Source organism: Hemibagrus wyckioides, linkage group LG08 (assembly GCF_019097595.1).
Source record: "Hemibagrus wyckioides isolate EC202008001 linkage group LG08, SWU_Hwy_1.0, whole genome shotgun sequence".
NCBI lineage: Eukaryota > Metazoa > Chordata > Actinopteri > Siluriformes > Bagridae > Hemibagrus > Hemibagrus wyckioides.
In genome coordinates, this window is record NC_080717.1 from 10,559,666 (window position 1) to 10,579,736 (window position 20,071).

General features: G+C 40.9%; 2 protein-coding genes across 5 annotated transcripts in view; one reads left to right on the forward strand and one right to left on the reverse strand.

The window, feature by feature from the left end:
* thoc2 (THO complex 2) overlaps positions 1 to 8,557 on the reverse strand; it is an 80,921-nt gene extending 72,364 nt beyond the window's left edge. For all 4 annotated transcript variants that reach the window (XM_058396610.1, XM_058396608.1, XM_058396611.1 and 1 more), the window contains exons 1-3: positions 8,440 to 8,557; positions 5,161 to 5,216; positions 1,763 to 1,854 (exon numbers count right to left, since the gene is read on the reverse strand). In XM_058396610.1, coding sequence (XP_058252593.1) covers positions 1,763 to 1,854; positions 5,161 to 5,216; positions 8,440 to 8,504 — 213 coding nt within the window. In that variant the 5' untranslated portion in view covers positions 8,505 to 8,557. The remainder of the gene's footprint in view (positions 1 to 1,762; positions 1,855 to 5,160; positions 5,217 to 8,439) is intronic.
* A 2,547-nt stretch (positions 8,558 to 11,104) lies between these two features.
* magt1 (magnesium transporter 1) lies at positions 11,105 to 19,662 on the forward strand. The gene is made up of 10 exons (XM_058396620.1): positions 11,105 to 11,243; positions 12,730 to 12,899; positions 14,404 to 14,521; positions 14,599 to 14,739; positions 15,609 to 15,749; positions 16,182 to 16,271; positions 16,354 to 16,417; positions 17,047 to 17,121; positions 17,281 to 17,371; positions 18,611 to 19,662. The coding sequence occupies exons 1-10, from the start codon at positions 11,163 to 11,165 to the stop codon at positions 18,624 to 18,626; spliced, it is 987 nt and encodes a 328-aa protein (XP_058252603.1). The 5' UTR covers positions 11,105 to 11,162; the 3' UTR covers positions 18,627 to 19,662.
* The last annotated feature ends 409 nt before the right edge of the window (positions 19,663 to 20,071 follow it).

Here is a 20,071-nt window from a genome sequence, read left to right on the forward strand (position 1 = left end):
GCATCATGGCTGACCCTGTGCTCTGACCACAACCCCCAAGGATGGGATACGCAAGAAAGAATTTCACTGTGCAGGAATGTATATGTGACAAAGACAACTTAATTTTTTGTTGGTCTGGTTTGGTTACGTATCTAAATATTTCTTATTCATGCCCACCTCATCATAAATTGGGGAACAAGTTAAATGATTTCTTAAGTAACTTTGCGTGCACGTTAGCTATCTGGTAGCCAACGACCGGACACTAAACAAAGGAAACTGTCTGGAAACCAGAGTAACAAAACTTGATAACTACCGCTTGTAAAGTGGTCAGGGAAATCTTTCGGCCTACACCTAAGCTCCGCCCACAAAAAATGTCACAATGTTTACTAACAGAGAAAGGGTCTATAGTTTTGATGCCATCCTTCCTTCGCGTTTTTCTCTTACGTTCCTTCTGCGTAAACAGCCCTCGTGTTTATCTGTAGCGTGTGAGAGCTTGTGTACTGTACACAAAGTCATACAGCGTGATCAGATCACAGAAGAGAGAGTCTGAAAGACGTGTAGTGTGCACTTGGCTTAAGTGTCCGAAGACTTGTTTTCACTTCAGAACGAAGAGGCGCGGCTCTACAACATAAAACACTGCAGCACAGCAGAGACAAAGACGCGCTGTGTGACGCCGAAGTCCATAAACATCTCAATGAGTTTGATGTACATTTTGTTTGCCTATGTGACAGAAGTTAAAAAAAAAAAAAAAAAAAGAGCCTTAAAGTATGTGTACCTCATACAGACGTGTTGGAAAGAAACAAAATTCCCCATCATGAAGGAATGAAGCATCATTCTGCATTCAGGTAATCATGACAGTTTTTATTCCGAGTTCACACTGTACGATTTTCACAGCAGTCGGCTTAGCCTTGTTTCCACACTGCATGACTAGCTAGGCTAGCATTCAGTCTCTGTCGTGTTCACATTGCACGACGGATCAGCGACAGGAGCTTTCACACTGCATGATTTCACAATAGGAACAATCGCCCACAACTCTGTCTGCTCTGCAAACCCCATTTCACAACCGAACGTACGCGAGAAACAATAAGGAAATAACAAGATCACACGTGATGTCAGAGTTCTCGCACGAGACTGGAAATGATACACCACAAAACGTTTGCGAGCCACATGGTCTGTGCGGGGAACAAGAATTGTGCGTTCTGCAGAATTAACCAAATGACACATTTTGCAATGTGCTGCTGCTGATGTGGCTGGTCAAGCAAATATTTCTGCTTTATTTCTGTTTGATACTATTGTAAAGCTTATTTATTCTGATATAACTATATTTAAGACTGATAAAAACCTATAAACTATATATATTGTGCTCCAACTGAAGCCATGCTTGCTGATATCATGGTCTATAACTCCTCCCCGAATTGCCCGCTGCACTGTATCTCGCTCTCTCATTGGCTGGGGGTATTTTTCAGTCAGAACTCCTTTCACACTGCACGATGTTGAGTCGCCGACAGGTCCAGATATTTAGCATGCCAAATAATTGCGACACACTGACAACTCGCTCAGATAGCGTCTTTGGTAATTCACTGTAATTGTCACTCGCTTTCAGGACTTTTGTCTGCGATTTCCCAAAAATACCTGTCGGCGACTGAAAATCAGGGCTAAAATCGTGCAGTTAGCTTGGCTGCACTGTCCTGCAGCTCAGTAAACGTCAGGAGATTTCCCCACGCTGAAGTCCTAACAGATGGTCTTAAGTTTAATAAGGCATTGGTGAGGTGCTGAGACTCACCGTAACATCAGCCAGAAGGCTGGCAGCCACGTCAACCTTCAGACCGCCGTGGATGACGTGCCAGCAGAGCTCGTACAGGGCCATCTGGAGATCTGCAGAGAGAAAACACAGTTAACACAAACCTTGGGTTAACTTCTAAATACTGATGACAAAATGAAAGAGGGGCACCGCTGTGCTTTTTAAGACACTATTTTAAGCCTTTGAGGAATCTAGGTTACATGTCCTCCGAACCCTGGGGGACAAGCTGCACCGTGGTGTGCCACACAATTCAGTGCTGTGCCAAATGATAACAGCAGCAAACAAACAGAAAAAATATTTCTTTCTAAATCTGAACACGCTGGTTAAATTATTTTTAAAAAATATATACATCAAGTGTCTCAATTATAACACCTCTTCAGATTCGATCATTTTTTGTCTTTGATTAATTAAAGCGCTGCACAATACAGATTCAACAACAAAACCCTCCACATGCATTCAATTTGTTTATAATGCCTCGGCTAATTAGGCTGCTAATTAAATCTATTAATGGGATCTGTTTTTAATAAAATATTCAATTCACGATAATGCCACCATTTCCATGTTCTCCTTCAAGCGAAATAAAAACATTGGGTATCACCAGAGGGATATTTTTATTAAGCTCCGTCTACATAAAGTTCAGCCGAATCCCAAGTGACTCCCTGTTTACCTCGTCTGCACGCTGCATGGGGAAAAGCCATGCTGCATTTAAAAGAAACGCGTCTTCTAAGAAGCTATGTGCTTCTAAACATCATAAAGAAACATGCTGGCTTTCTGTCCTCTGTGTTGTTCATCTAATCATCGATTTCTTGAGAGGTGAATGATGTTAATTCACAGACATTAACTCTTCACAGACACAAACAGAAAGAGTAAATTCTGGGATTCTGTAGTCCACTGACTCGTCCCTTAAATGACGCGAGTTCTGTAAAGGCACTAGTGTTACAGACAGACAAGATCTTTTAACAAAGTGTACCTGGAATTAAATTAGTCTCTGAACCTGTCCCTCAGTGATTATACACATACAAACAACCACACACACAGAGACACAAGACACAGACAGACACGCACAGAGAGAGAGATAGACAGAGATAGACAAAGAGAGAGAGACAGAGAGAGACACAGACAGGCACATACACAGAGAGAGAGAGAGAGAGAGAGAGAGAGAGACATGCACAGAAAGAGCCACGCACAGAGAGAGACACACAGACAGGCACATACAGACACAGACAGAGTGAGAGAGAGAGAGACAGACAGAGAGAGATGGAGAGACAGAGAGAGAGAGAAATCTCATCTTAATTTTCTAATTCATGAAAAACGATTGATGTGTCTTTTCATTTCTAGGTAAAACTCTGATGGTCTAACTGTTGTCTAGAACACACAGGCCCTTCACAGAGGAGTGTTTTACCAGTTTGTGTCCCTCATGCTACGCTCACACACACACACACACACAGCACTTTCTCCAGTCGCTGAACCAAGTCGGCAATAGGTGTTCCTGCAACTGGTTGCCATGGTAATAATATTCATCAGTGGGTGGAGCTAGTGTTCCATATCAGGAGGGAGATTTGGTCATGTGAGATGAACAGAAGCAGTGTGTGCGCTTTGCCATGGATACAGAGAGTCACACAATTCAGCAAGGCTTCACACTGACTTCCCGTTTCGGAAGGAAATAAATCATAAATGGAATGGAATTAAACCACAGCTAAGAAGCCAATTTATGGGGACTTGAATGATGATCAGCAAATGTAAAAATTGCCCAGGTACTACAAATAAATTAATAGCAAATGAGCGCAACTTCCTTGATTTTAAAGCTATTTTTTGTTAAATATGGAAAAAGAAAACTTATTATTATTCTGTGTGGTGGAGACAGACATGACACAGCCTGTTTTATGAAAAGGTCCATCTATAAGTAGCTCATAATTCCATTTGGGAGAGCCTGGAATTCCATTATAAGGCAATCTACTAATTCGATTGGTCAAGCAGTGTTCCAAGAGTGACTAGATTTCCTAAAACCATACAGAGGTTTCACCGCATGCACCACCCCGCTCGTCTCTGCTCTCCGCCTTAAATTCCACTTACTGGTTTGAAACGTTATTACAGCAGTGTTACTGACATCATCAGTGGACACGGCGAAGACCATTTTTTAGGAATATAACTTTTGGCTATGAAATATAAAGCCCGTCAGATAAAGAAGAAAAGGAACAGGCATTTAACAGGACTGTACAAATGGATGAGAGCTAGCTAGCCCCTGGCTTCTTCAGGATGCGTTTCCACAAATGGAGCAAAAATAACAGAACATTTGGCCTTACTGTGCCCGAAATGTCACTTCATCGCTGTAGCTAATATGTATGTTCTTCTATTTCAAATATTTTGATTTTATTTCTAATGTAAACTGTTAGAGAGGCTTACCTACACAGATACTGAGACACAATCCACATCAGTATCAATCCCTGTGAAACCTGGTTATTTAAACAGTGCAGCTGTCAGACATGCTCTATATTGCCAAACGTTTTGGGACACCCCTCCAAATCATTGAATTCAGGTGTTGGGCTTAGCAAAAGTCCACAAAGACATGTATGAGCGAGCTTGGTGTGGAGGAACTTGACTGGCCTGCACCTCAACCTGATAGAACACCTTTGGGATGAATTAGAGTGGACAGTGCGAGCCAGGCCTTCTCGTCCATCAGTGCCTGACCTAACAAATGCGCTTCTAGTGAAATGGTCAAAAATTCCCATAAACACACTCCTAAACCTTGTGGAAAGTCTTCCCAGAAGAGTTATAGCTGCAAAGGGCAGGCCAACTCCGTATTAAATTCATGAGCACGTAAAGGCAGGCGTCCCAGTTTTGACCTCGCTTACAATCTCCGCTCTAATTCATCCCAAAGGTGTTCTATCAGGTTGAGGTCAGGACTCTGTGCAGGCCAGTCAAGATCCTCCACACCAAACTCGATCATCCATGTCTTTATGGACCTTGCTTTAAGTATTAAGAGTTCCATTCACTGGAACTAAGGGGCCACTGAATTCAATTTGTTTGGAGGGGTGTTCCAAAACTTTTGGCAATACAGTGCATCAGGGTGTATTTAAAAGGTGTATGTAAAATGACGTTTCTTTTTTTTAACAACTTTTGGCAATATAGTGTATAAAGTAGTTGTTTTTAAAAAATCCATCTCTCTACCCAGGCTTTACACCATCAGGTAAAAATTACAAGATGAAAACATATTATTGAAGCTTCCACTTATGAAGGATATTTCAAGTTAGAATTACATAATGCTCTTACGTACAAAACTCACAATCACGATCATTTTAAAAGTGCATGAAGCAGAGATGCATTCTGTAAAAGTCAAGCAAAACTCAATTATGTATATCCCCAAAGACATTTTGACTCACCTTTAAGGAACACTTCATCATCGGCTTTGCCTGCCAGGTCCCGACACAGCTGCAGGCTACAAGACAGGAATGGAGAAATAATGGAATGTGTTACATTGCTGCAGGTTCTGCTTGAAAAATACAAAAGAAGTGGATACAGCCTGAGCATCCAGGACAAGCAGGTCTCACCTACAGTCTGCTGAGCTGCACAGAGGATAAATAGACTGAAATGTTTAAATGTAATAAGCTTCAGCTTTGCACTAACCAGGTGTGACCTGAATAATGGAAATTTGGTTTTGACGACGATGCAAACGTGACATCATACATGATCCTTACTCCTTCCTTCAGTCCGTCACTGAACTCGACAACTAGCTCCCTACACTTTATAGCACTAAATAAGCTGGAGCAACCGGCTGGTGCACTTGATAAACACTTGTTACGGTTTCTCCATCCTGCTGCTACTCAGTCTAGCTCAACATCATGCCCGTGTAGAGACAGCCAGCTGTTTACTCTGCTTGTATTCCATACAGCACTGTTCTTCTTTTTGTTTAGTGTGAGCTGTATGGTTACGCAGTTCCAGTTATTCTGCATTTCCAGCTTTTTGACATCGGACACATTTTTTCACACTGATTTTATCTTTCAGCTTATAACATTGAACATGAAATACTGACAAAGACATTTTCTAGAAAGGCCATGCTCACAAATACGCTCTTACATCTTTTCCAGGTTGGATTGATTTAACATAGGGACGTCATTTATACTGGACTATCTCTGGGATTTTAGTAAAGTAAAGGGGTACTCTAGGACACACTCATTTGATTTTTTTTTGGTGAATAAGATAAAGTCAATGTTCATAAAAGCGGTGAGAGAAGCAGCACATCTCAGGGTTTATGTAAGAGACTAAGACCCTAGCACAGGTTCAGCATACATACACCGATCAACCAGAACACTGAAACCACTGGCCTTCTTCTCATGATGCATCCTGGTGCCATCTCTCCCCCTTGTAAGTGACACACGTACTTGAAGTAAAAGAAAACGTAATTCATGAGACCAGGCCGTCTTCTTTTACGGCTTCATGGTCCAGTTCTGATACACGCCCATTGTATGTACCTCAGATAGGGGATAGGACTCAGCATGGACACTCTGGCTACGTCTACACTAATCCAGATAAATTTTTAATCTAAAAACATTCCACGTCCACATTATCGTTTTCAATCGTTTCCCAAAAGTTGGTTATTCCATAAGTTTGGTGTGAAGCTTGACTGGCCTGCACCTCAACCCGATAGAACATCTTTGGGATGATTTAGGGCGGAGACTGTGAGCCAGGCCTTCTCGTCCAACATCAGTGCCTAAACTCACAAATGCTCTTCTAGAGGAATGGTCAAAAATTCCCATAAACACACTCCTAAACCTCCGCTCTAACTCATCCCAAAGGTGTTCTATCAAGTTGAGGTCAGGACTCTGAAGTTCCTCCACACCAAACTCACTCATCCAGGTCTTTATGGATCTTGCTTTGGTCACTGGTGTGCAGTCATGTCGGAACAGGGAGGGGTCAATTGTCCAAATTGTGTTGAAAGAGTTTCTTTCACTGGAACAAATGGGCAATGATTTGGAGGGGTGTCCCAAAGCTTTTGGCAATATAGTGTATCAGTGTTAATAGGACATTAATATGTCCACCATAAAGACTCTCTGCATACAGAATGATATTTTCTTCTGGTCTTGGGTCACAAGGATGTGCCTGAGACATCTGTACATTCCTCCTAAATTTGTCCTTGACTTTTCACCACACGGTTGTAAGATTTACTAAATAATATTTATAATTCTAGACTAGGTTTTTACATGGTGGAAATCTGAACCCAGAAGTCCAGTATTATAAGACCAGGGGTATTTTAGTGTCGTGTATTAACACTGGGTGCTGTTCGCCTGTGTGTGGAGACGACATTTCATTCCAGTGAGTAAAGATATATATTTTAGTGACAGTTAAACCGACTGGACTTGTTTCAGTGCAACAAGATGTCGTCCTAACGAACACTAGTGTGTGTGTGTGTGTGTGTACTGGTAATGACATTTAACAAAACACTGGTGTGTGTGTGTGTGTGTGTGTGTGTGTGTGTGTGTGTGTGTGTGTGTGTGTGTGAGTTAAAAGGTGAATCGAGTCAGGACTGTCGGCTGCTTGTACCGCCAAAACGTGTGGCTGCTAGCACTGGCGCTAACTGTCTTCTCTTCATTACTCGAACATCTTACAAATGTGCTTTTTAAAACAATTCAGACTGCTTAACCTGCTTATGTAACAATGAATGCATTTTGTTGTTGTTGTGTTTTAAACACAACTGAGCATCCTGGTCAATAGCACGCGCGCAACTATTGAACAAAATAAAAGGGCAACGTTTTGATTAGCCAAGTGCGCGAGACTCTTTTGCGCAACGAACTAAAGAGCTAATGCGAGGTTATGTAAGTGGTTACATGTAAGAGGAATTAACGAGAGCTAGAATACTCGCCAATAAACCCGCTAGCTCCGTAAAGTTCGCTCATATTTAAGTTAAATGCTGAAGAGATAACCACAGCTGACTTTAGCCGTGGAGGCTGCTAACTATCCGATAACCGACAGTGCACGTGAGCACCGAACAGGCAGTATAGCGCCATATAACCTGTCACGCAAAAACACATTAACTTGTAGGATTTTTTAAAAAGTTTCTTCATAGATTTGCATTGATTTCGTTTTTAGACGTGCATATGCACCAACAAAATGTGAATAGGTTTGAAATAACCGTTTTTAGCAGTACACGAGAGCCGACATTATTTTTTAAAGCTGCATATTTTTAATGTACATAGTTTTTTCGCCCGCGAAGATTAGATCTGCTCGTGGAAGCCAGAACGTTTATCTCTCTAATGCGAGCATGTTAGCCTACAAGTATATGTATATGTACGATGAGACGCGCTTCTTAGTTGCTAGTTAGCTTCGTCTCGAGCTAACAGGATGTTATGATCGTTAGTTCTGGCTCTTTTAGTTACAAAAAGGAAAACACGGCGCAGATATGCACGTACAGAGACGCTGCTAAGTTAGCTCCTGAGCATGCTAAACTGCCTTATATCCATGCACTGACCGCATTGCATACTGCTAGTGATGCTAAAGAGGCTAACTAGTGCGAGTGGATGGAATATAATGACAATGAAGGAGCCGTAACAGTGATGTTATACACTTCACCCGCGCCGACATCCGCTGTTTTAACTGTTAAACCTGACAGATAACAACAATCGTTGCAATCTCGCTACATGTCTCAAGAGTAAAATTTAACTCACAACTCATTTTTTCCGGATTTTTCCCAATTTTTGATCCAATCAGTAGGGAGGATCAGCGCCGCCATCTTCCCCACTACACCACCACACTGTTGCCCGGATGTTCAGCACAACGCTCCGGGGTCAAGGGGCGTTGTTTTCCCCCTACCCGTTTTCCGACGCATCCTATCACCCGCGCTATGATTGGCTCACGATTCACACTCGCATGAAGTATGACGTTTCTTATTGGCCGGCGGTTGTGCAAGTTTGCGTGAACAGCCAATTAGAGTGTAGACTGCCTGATCTGTCAGGTTACAGGTGTTGGGAAAAAATCACGTCAAAGTGACGTGAGTTTGGAGACGCCGGTGTTTGGCCTGCTCTTTAAAGAGTAGTGATGGGAAGTTCGGATGATTTTAGTGACTCGGATCTTTGAAGTTCGGAACATTTTAGTGTCTCGGATCTTTGAAGTTCGGATCATTTTAGTGACTCGGATCTTTGACGTTCGGATCATTTTAATGACTCGAATCTTTGAAGTTCGGATCATTTTAGTGACTCGGATCTTTGAATCTTGTTCAGCAAAATGAACTGATCTTTTGACGAGTTCACGTCGTTCATTTCAGCAGAATATAATTACAGTGTTACGTGTTAACAGCCAATTACCTCGACACATCTACTTAGGCTTACGTTAATCACATTTAGAATAAGACAAACTAGATGAATAAGATGAAGATCGCGCGCATGCGCAGTCAATACAAAATGAACGACTCGCTCTCTGAGTCGACTTCTTGTTCCCGAGTAATATTAACGATTCGTACAAAATGAACGACACATCACTAAAAGCTGGACATGTCGAATGTGCCGTGTGTATGTCTACAAGCAAGAAGCATTGTTTTAAAACTTTCTATCCATTGTTTTAGCTAACATCTGTATTTCAGCTGTGCTCAGCATCTGTGTCACATCTGTCTTCAGATGAAAGCCATACAGAAAAAGAAATCATGCCTCTCATCTATCACAAAAGGATTTTTTTAAATGCATGATGTAAAGTTTACTTAAAATTTTAGGAAAGATTCTCCAGTGTCAGTGCTTTGTTCAGTAACAGTCAGGTGGAAAGCTGTTCCTTTCATTTTAGTTCATTCTTCCGAGTAAGGACTCAGTAATCTCAATAACGTGACAAGCCGTAATGCTCACCCCATGAGAGAGAAAAAAGAGAGGGCGTGATTATTTCTAGCTGCTATAATGTACATTCGCCATACACATACCGGCTGTAACTACCAACCCTTGTACAGTTCAGAGATGTAGCCAAGCCCTGACCTGATGCTTGAAAGGAACAGAGAAGGAGAGTAGAAGCAATGCCACTGGCTCACAGTTGGTGCAGGGCCGAGTACCTGCAAGGGCGGGCCAGTTGCAATGGACCCATCATATTTTGCATATCAGAATGAAGAAAATATGTGATCTCTGTGACTTTAACTGTGGCATGGTTGTTGGTACCATATAGGCCGGTTTGAGTATTTCAAAAACTACTGATCTCTTGGATTTTTGGTCAGAGAGATCAGAGACAAATGGCTGGACTGGTTAAAGCTGTCAGGATGTTGTCAGGAACATCTGGACAGTTCCCTGCCAGGCCTGGAGAGGGCACTGGCAGGTGAACCTTGGAAGCCTGCTTCTTTGTGTGTATTTTGTGCCACGCCTTTCCCATTGTTCTCCTTACCCTGTTGTGTCGCCTATTCCCAATTAACCTTAATGTGTAGCCTTTTAAATAGGGATCCTTGCGTACCTATCTTTGTTGGTCATTGTTGAATGTTCCATGGTCTGGTTAAAGTCATGTTGGAGTTTATGTTAGAGGTTTTGTTTGTTTTAGTTTAGTTAGTGTTATGTTAGTCTAGTGATTAGGTTCGTCTTCCCCATGTCTGTCTGTCTGTGTGAATAAAGCTGTGCTTCGTGGAATCCTGCGTATGGGTCTGTCTCCATGGCGTGCCGGAGCATGCACACCACGGAGGTCTCGGTTCGAGCCCCGCACAGGGCTGGGCGACCGGCCGTGACCGACGTCTACAATAACTCAAGCAATCACTCTTTGCAAATAAAAGCATGTCAGAAAGCACAACACATCAAACCTAGTGGCAGACGAGCTACACAATCAGAAGAGCACGTCACTGATGTCCTCTTGTATTGATGTACTGTTCATTTGCACAGTTTCTAATATTGGCACTTCTGGTAGATGCTAAGCAGCATTTCGTTGCTATGTACCTGTACTTTGCAATGACAAAGTTCTATCTATCTATCTATCTATCTAAATAACACTGTCCATGCAGACTAATGCATAATAATTTGAAAATCAATGAATATAAAAATAAGAAAACAAATATTGATACAATAAAATTACGCACGAATTAAGTCTGTAAATTAGTAAATAAACTTTGAACAAGTATTTTTTTTTAAAAAAACGAGTAAATGAATTAAAAATGAAGTATTCACCTTACAAACAATAAATATACAAAATCAGCCTACAGTCAGAAATACAAATATAGGAATTAAATATATAAATAACGTTTACGTACGTTTAAGAGCTAATTAAAAAACTCGAATTAACTTTAAAATAAATTACAATACAAAAAAAAAACTAAATACAATAAGATTTTATATCTTCTCTTTTATTTTGAAAGGCGGTGGCACGCGCCCAATCTGTCCAATAGAAAAGTTACATGAGTGTAAGGGAGTAGCGCTCGTGCTTCGCCGTGGCACTTTCGGAAATGTTGCTTAAACTTTTGCTCGCGCTTTGCTTTGTCCTGTGCTTTTACGGAGCTCCGTCAAATGGACAGAAGAAGAAAGAGGTCAGTGAGTTATGTTTGTGGTCGCGGAGAGTTCATGGGGCTGTTTTAAAGTCTCCGAGCTGTCAGTTAATCCGTTTAGCCCGGTGTTTGCTAGCCGAGCTAAACCTCATCCGCCACTCTGCTTCTCTAACTGATGTATGATATGCAGGATGTGCGCGAGCTACACAGTGCATTATAAAACCTTTGTTAGTTAGTGCATTAGTAATGTGAGCTCTAGGTGTGTCTAGCACTGAGGTGTTAGATCTAGTATGCACAAAAATCTAGATATATCAGAAAGGTAAGCTGTCATGGTTGGCTTGAATTACCTGTTTATATAATAGCTATAAAATAACTAAATCCACGTCTACATTTCCAATATTTCCGTAATTACACTACTCTACAGTGTGAATAAACCTTTTATTTCCTACCCTTCTTATCCTGAAACAAAGGAAGGTAAGCAAATGAGTCCGGAAGTAAAGCTAAACAAATGAGCTGTTCAGGAGAGACAGAAACCACTGTTTCTGTCTTGCAAAAAAAAAAAGGGTTGTGAGGTGAATGTAAATATGCAGCAAGTGAAAATACACTATGTTGCCAAAAGTTTTGGGACGTCTGCCTTTACATACACATGAATGTAATATGGAGTTGGCCCGACCTTTGCAGCTATAACAGCTTCAACTCTTCTGGGAAGACACAAGGTTTAGGAGTGTGTTTATGGGAATTTTTGACCATTCCTCTAGAAGTGCATTTGTGAGGTCAGGCACTGATGTTGGATGAGAAGGCCTGGCTCACAGTCTCCGCCCTAAATCATCCCAAAGGTGTTCTATCAGGTTGAGGTCAGGACTCTGTGAAGTTCCTCCACACCAAACTCGCTCATCCATGTCTTTATGGATCTTGCTTTGATGGAACAGGAAGCGGTCATCCCCAAACTTTTCCCACAAAGTTGGGAGCATGAAATTGTCCAAAATGTCTTGGTATGCTGAAGCATTAAGAGTTCCTTTCACTGGAACTAAGGGGCCAAGCCCAACTACTGAAAAACAACCCCTGAATTTAATGATTTGAAGGGGTGTCCCAAAACTTTTGGCAATATAGTGTATGCTGAAATGACGCTTATCCAGGTTGACATTATTGAGCCTGGTCTTTAAGTGCTTGCTGTGTAGTGATAAAGGGTGAGCTTGTCCTTGTTCAGGAAGCACGGCTGTACATAGTACAGATAGAAATTCGAGTCAAACCAAAAATCAGGAACTGATGGTAAACAAATGAGTTTTTCTTCTCCGATCTGTAAGTACAGGACTTTTAGACGATCACAGAGCTCCCTGTTCTTTCAGCTGTACATATGGAATAATAATAATGATAATAATATTAATAGTAATAGTAATAAAAATAGTGTGTTGGTTTATTTGTCTGTCCTAAATTGTATATTGTGTCCATGCTTTCATTCTGAAAGTAATCTGACTGATAAAACTGAAGTAAGTCAGTTATACGTGTTGTGTTGAATAATTGTCCTCAGACGCTGCTCTCTGAAAAAGTGGGACAGATGATGGACTGGGCTGCGAAGAGAGCCGTGATCCGAATGAACGGAGACAAGTTCAGGAGATTTGTTCGAGCGCCTCCACGCAACTACTCCGTCATCATCATGTTCACGGCCCTGCAGCCTCAGAGGCAGTGTGGAGTCTGCAGGTGAGAAGATACACAGGATGAATACTTTGCTTGGGTTATAGCTGGGTTCAAAACAAAATATTTGTGATAAGCCACAAAGCCAGTTAAATCTACTTATCACTCAGTGGATAAACAAGTATAAACATCTGCTTGGCACCTGGCTATGTTTATGTCACGAATCATGAGCAAATTTTGCTATAATAACAACTTCATTAAAGGGAACACGGATAGCATGGACCTGTGAATGTTTGTTTGTAAGAATTAGATCGGAGACTGCGAGCCAGACCAAAACTGGGATGTCTGCCTTTACATGCACATGAATGTAATATGGAATTGGCCTGCACTTTGCAGCTATAACAGCTTCAACTCTTCCGGGAATACACAAGGTTTAGGAGTGTGTTTATGGGAATTTTTGACCATTCCTCTAGAAGTGCATTTGTGAGGTCAGACACTGATGTTGGATGAGAAGGCCTGGCTCGTAGTGTCTGCTCTAATTCATCCCAAAAGGTGTTCTATCTGGTTTAGATCAGGACTCTGTGCACTGTGTTCCTCCACACCAAACTCACTCATCCATGTCTTTATGGACCTTGCTTTGTGCACTGGTGTGCAGTCATGTTGGAACAGGAAGTGGTCATCCCCAAACTTTGTTCCCACAAAGCTTGGAGCATGAAATTGTCCAAAATGTCTTGGTATGCTGAAGCATTAAGAGTTCCTTTCACTGGAAGTAAGGGGACAAGGCCAACCCCTGAAAAACAGCACTTGAATTCAATGATTTGGTGGGGTGTCCCAAAACGTTTGGCAATATAGTGTATCAGGTGTAGATATCATGGCTAACAGCATGCTACAGGTATAGTTGCATGAATAGCCTAGGTTAGGGGTGTCCAAACTTATCCACAAAGGGCCAGTGTTGGTGCAGGTTGTATACCAATTAAACAGAAGCTACATCTGATTCCAGCTGTTTAATCAACTCTTCTTGAATGAAAACCTGCACCCATACCAGCCCTTTGTGGATAAGATTGGACACCCCTGGCCCAGGTTACATTAATGAAAACTTAAATCACCTTTTTGTCCATTCCTCGAGCTCCGGTTCTGGCATTTAAACAGTATCTGTAATCGAGCATGAGGAATCTGTAATAGAGCGTGAGGATGACCAACCTGAGCAATCAGGGTAGTGTAGGAGTGAGTCTGGGCGTTAAAAATTAAATCACAAGCCCTCAAAGCTATTCACACATATAAATCATGCAAGGAAAATGTTATGAGTATGCATAGAGAATGTTTATTAGAACATGCAAACTCCACACACACACATGCACAGGGCGAAAACAGGAATCGAAAACCCAAACCTGAGAGTAACGTGTTAACCACTAAGCCACTGATAATTCCATGCAAATTCTAAAAACATTGTGTTATTAAGACACTAACACTAAAGTGTTAATAATGTGATATAACATGTTTATAACACTTTGACATGTGATAGTTTAAATATTTTTGTTAAGCCGCTACTCTTCTGTCATTATGTATACAGGCAGGCGGATGATGAATACCAAATCCTTGCAAATTCCTGGCGATACTCGAGCGCATTCACCAACAAGATTTTCTTTGCCATGGTGGATTTTGATGAAGGCGCAGATGTGTTTCAGATGGTAACCATGGTTTTTTTTTTGTTTACAAACAGCCAGAAAGTTTAAAGAACAGCACTAATTCACATCTCTTTCTCCAGCTTAATATGAACTCGGCCCCCACTTTCATCAACTTCCCACCCAAGGGGAAGCCCAAGCGTGCAGACACCTACGAGCTGCAGGTTCGAGGCTTTGCGGCCGAGCAGCTCGCTCGATGGGTTGCGGACAGAACCGAGGTCCATGTAAGTTATTCCGTTTCCTAAAAATGTTACATATGTTATTTTCCTGATGTTTCTGGTGCTTTTTTTCCCACCAGTGCGACTTGCAGAATTGCTTTAGTGTTTTGAAACATTTCTGTCTTGTATAATGTTGCAAGTAATCCAGCAGAAGCTTGTGGTTTAAACTCATTTGTAATCTTCCAAAACAATACATTTAAAGGTGTATGTAGATCTCCTTTCAGGACAATACATTGCACATCTGGATGTTGAACATTCATTCAAAACCTTTTGGTTTCAGTGTGATAGTGATTGAGTGTTATGCAAACATTTCTATTTTACTATAGAAAGTGTTATATAGCAGGTCTAGTTCTGTATAACTGACCAGCACTTCACTGGGACTGACCGGGACAGAAGCCAGAATCATTTTTTCAAGAATGATAGTTTATTTGCATTTATTAAGAATTGATCATTTTGACACATATGTTGAGAGAAAATATTAATATTTAAATTAAAGTATTTTTTTAGCAAAAGCAAAAAGAGGTTCTTTTAATATACATTAGTGGACAGTGATGTGAAATCGCATATCCCATCCTCGGGAGGTTTGGGTCAGAGCACAGGGTCAGCCATGATGCAGCGCCCCTAGAGCAGGGTGGGTTGGAGGATTTGCTCAAGGGCCCAGCAGTGGCAGCTTGGCAGTGATGGGGCTTGAACCCCGATCTTCTGGTCAACGACCCAGACCACTTGTGCTACCCCCATCCCCAGTAGTAGTAGTAGTAGAAAATATGAATTATTGTGTGTATAATTATTTTTAGTTCTTTTATTATGGATGCCAATAATTCTGGAAGGCTTTGTGTTTGTGCTTGACCTTTTTATATTGTTGTATGTCCTGACAGATCAGGGTGATTAGACCACCAAACTATGCTGGGCCACTGATGCTGGGCTTGCTCCTGGCTCTCATTGGGAGTTTGGCATATGTGCGGCGCAACAATCTCGAGTTTCTCTACAACAAAAATGTCTGGGCTTTCTCAGCACTGGTCAGTACTCACCACATTTATACGTAAACAGCGTAAACATGTTCCTCCTGTATCCAGCATGCTGTTGTTGACTACCTGCTACTGCTAGGCTTGAGCCCACATGCTATAGCATAAGAGATAAGACAGGGTTTCCTGGAATGTATTGTGACAAGTAGCACTAGTTAGTGTATATAGATACTGCGTCATATGAAGTGCATCATTCTTTAAAATCTACTTACACAAACACTTAATCACACAGAAAAGCTCCACCATCTCACTAATTTTATATCTCTTTGTGTAAAGCATCCATCTTACCTGCAATCTGCTCATTTACTGCATTTCACCACAACTTTTAAACAACAGCATAATGACAAATCTGCTGATTTTTTTTTTTTTTTTTACACAGCTAATGTCATTAAATTAGTCAAACAAATATTCTCTGTACCTCCTCAGTTTTTTGTTTTGATCATGACATCTGGTCAGATGTGGAACCACATTCGAGGGCCTCCATACGCTCACAAAAATCCCAACAGTGGTCAAGTGGTGAGTTTAATGTTCAAGCACCAGAATGTTAACATAAGTCTTTTTTATAATTCTGAATGGGAATTTCTTTGTGTGTTTTCAGAGTTACATCCACGGCAGCAGTCAAGCTCAGTTTGTGGCCGAGACACACATTGTTCTTCTGTTCAGTATCCATATATTATATTATATATTGTTAAGACTACAGTTCTCAAATAGCTCCAGAGTGCTAAAATCACAGACTTGTGTTCAGCCCAATGCAGAGTTACCTATCTCTCAAAGTTGCTTATATCTGTATTATATCATGTCAAAAAGTGCTTTTTTTTTTAAACCATTTATGGTTACTAGTAATGTTAAACATCGTTAGGACAAGTTGCCTCACCTCAGTTGTTTTCTCCCTCTTAAAGAGACAAACAAACAGCTTTTCATTTTACTAAGAACTGAAAAGTCTTCTGTCCTGGACATGCCCATAGTAGACATACTGACCACAACATAAATGTTAAATAACCTTTTCCTTAGAGAAATCCTTCTCATATTGAAGATTAAATGTTTTTCTAACACATTTTCTTACTTTGTTTATTATAAGGCTTAGATTTTGTGGGGTGTCCAACATACAGGTCCATGTGAAAGAGTTGTTATTGAAACAGTATCATTAGTGCATTATTATAAACCTTTGACTTCTGTATGATTTACTGTCACGGGAAATTATCTTCAGAGTTTGAGAATTCGACAGCACCGTGGTATAAGGAGAATATAATTACATTAACATTCTTAGACACACCTTAACGCCCTGGTTCAGATGCAGCTATTACTTTCGGAATGGTGCTTCTCCACAACGCGGCGACTTCTGATATGGACATCGGGAAGAGGAAATGTATGTCCCTTTATTCTGCTTTCATTCAGGATGTGAAGCCTTTTAGAAGTGATTTAATGGCAAGCAATACACTTTCCGGGTCGCATTGTACAAGATGACGTTTTAGTGCCATAATCCGGACACGTTTGCACTGATCCTTTCACATTTCTTATGTCTTAGTCATGTGTGTGGCTGGAATTGGGCTGGTGGTACTCTTCTTCAGCTGGCTGTTGTCCATCTTCAAGGCCAAATACCATGGATATCCTTACAGGTAGATTCTTCATATCCATTATAGTCCTGTTTACAATAAAAGCACATTTTCATGACACTTATGTTTATTTTTATATTCATGATCATCTCAATTTGAAGCACATCACGTGGCGTCCACATGTTGTGTTTACGTAGAAATCAATTACTTGATTAGATAAAACCACAGCCAGGCTTTTTAAATGGCTGTTGTATCACGAGCTCCAGAGCATAAGTAACACTCAGGTCATGTTACATTTTTTAGCTTTAGTAAGACAAGTATCCAGTAAAGACCGCTATCAGGAACACCTGAACAATTATGCAGTTATCTAATGAGGCAATCACACAGCAGCAGCAGCATGGTGTATAAAAACATGCAGAGATAGGCTGCTTTGAGTATTTCAGAAGCTGCTGATCTCCTGGGTTCACAGCAATGTATGTGTTTCCATAAAGAAACACTACTCTTACCTTAGCCAGGATTGAAGTGATGAAAATGTGTTATGATTATATACAACAAGCAGACATAACATTATGACCACTGACAGGTGAAGTAAATAGCACTGATGATCTCCTCATCATGCCACCTGTTAGTGGGTGGGATATATTAGGCAGCAAGTGAACATTTTGTCCTCAAAGTTGATGTGTTAGAAGCAGGAAAAATGGGCAAGCATAAGGATTTGAGCGAGTTTGATAAAGGGCCAAATTGTGATGGTTAGACGACTGGATCAGAGCATCCCAGTCTGCAGTGGTCAGTATCTATCAAATGTGGTCCAAGGAAGGAACAGTGGTGATCCGGCGACAGGGTCAACGGGTGACCAAGGCTCAATGATGCCCGTGGGGACAGACGAGCTGCTGTTGGTCAAATTGCTGAAGAAGTTAATGTTGGTTCTGATAGAAAGGTGTCAGAATACACAGTGCTTGATTGGTCAGGGCTGTTTTCGCAGGAAAAGGGGGTCCAACACCATATTAGGCAAGTGGTCATAATGGTATGCCTGATCGGTGTATATGAATTTGTATAACACAGTTTTGGCTCCTTTTACATAAATTGCTAAGAATATAACATGCAAATCAAGACACTGTTTATCACCGAGACATACATAAGAGTTGGGCTTCGAAATTCATCGATCCTGGTAAAGCTGAATGGATTATTTTTCAGTATTTTTAGACATTTCGAAACATTTCAGATTTTGGATTGGTTTAAAATGTAGTAATTATTCTCTAACTAACATGAATGGCTTTTTCTTGTCTGTTTGTATTTTTGCAGTTTCCTGATGAGTTAAGCACAGAGCTGGGGAATATCTCAGTTCCTCAGTGGAAGGTTGACGTTTCAAGAACCTTTTTTCTTCAGAACCTTCTACAGCTCAACATGCCTTACTGGTTAACAACAACTTAAACTTTCATTTCTGTCTGATTTCTATTCGTGTTTGGGAGTTTTTTTGTTTGTTTGTTTGTTTTTTTGTTTTTTTCTCTTATTTAAAGTCTAATCGAATTTTTTTATTTGTCTTTTAAACCTTATTAGGATAAGTGACTGAGAAGGTTACTCTAAAAGCTGTGGACAGCAGATCAGATGTTTGTGATTATTGTGATGTTTACTGGCGAATGCATCATTACCCTCCACAGGCTATGCAGTCGTTCATTGACCTGTTCTAACTTTCAAGGTGAAAACTCCAGGTTTGAAGATGCATGAGGACGAGCACAATGTTTTTCCACGCTACCTCTTGAATCATGTACATTTGAAGCGTTCCAAAGCCAAAACACGAAGCAGTCCCCTAGTTAGTGTAGTTGCTTTTCTCTGGGGTGTTTGAATGTACCACTCTGTGCTCAGTTTCCTTAATGTATCTGGATGATTAAAGTATGATGAGCTTGGTGAAGGTGATGTCCTGCTTTCCATTAATGTTTTAATACACCCTTGTCATCTTTCCCTCACAACTCACAAGTGCCTACTATCTGACACATGTGGCCAGGGAACAGGATATAGCGTAAGCATAGAAACGTTTCCATGGTGAGTTTTACCTTTGAACCATGCATATCAGCTTGCTAACTGCTTAGCATTGTAATAAACAGTCAGCTGTTGTGGACGGAGTTGCAGTGCCTCTTGGGCTGAAGTCTTGCAGCACTTAGCTCAGTCCCTCAAGCTGATTTTATTTGAGCTGATAAAGTGTTGACAGCAGGTGTTCATTAAGGTGGAAGTGGACAAGAGTGTTTAAGACAGTAATGGAACACAGACTCGTACACCTATGTTAAAAATCAAGGTGCTGCTCTGTGTAATGCCTCAGGTGATGCCATGTGCCATTAAAAGTGCCTTAATTACCAGTTTGCTTTGTGGTTTGTGTGCTTCATCTGAATTTTTGTTGGTAATGAGTACAAGTTGTTAGAATAGTTTAAAAAGCAAGACACCGGTTCTGTTAGTTTACTCTGAGAAACCAATGAATGACGAAAATGGCAGATGTGTGCGTGGTAGAGGTGCAGCTGTTCAGTGCTCTCAATATTCATATCGATAGCGGTCTTCAGATTTAGACCTGAAGTGGGTGTGGTCTAAAAGAAAAGGGGTTTCCCCTACCGCTGTGCCTTTGGAAAAACTGAAAAATACATAACTGACAAGATCTAGACATCTGTACATCTGTAGCTGTTTCCTAAAATATAAACAAACCAACTTAATTTTAACAAGAGGATCCAAACCAGCACTGAGGATGAATGAACCTTGTAAATGCTTCATATGGCGACT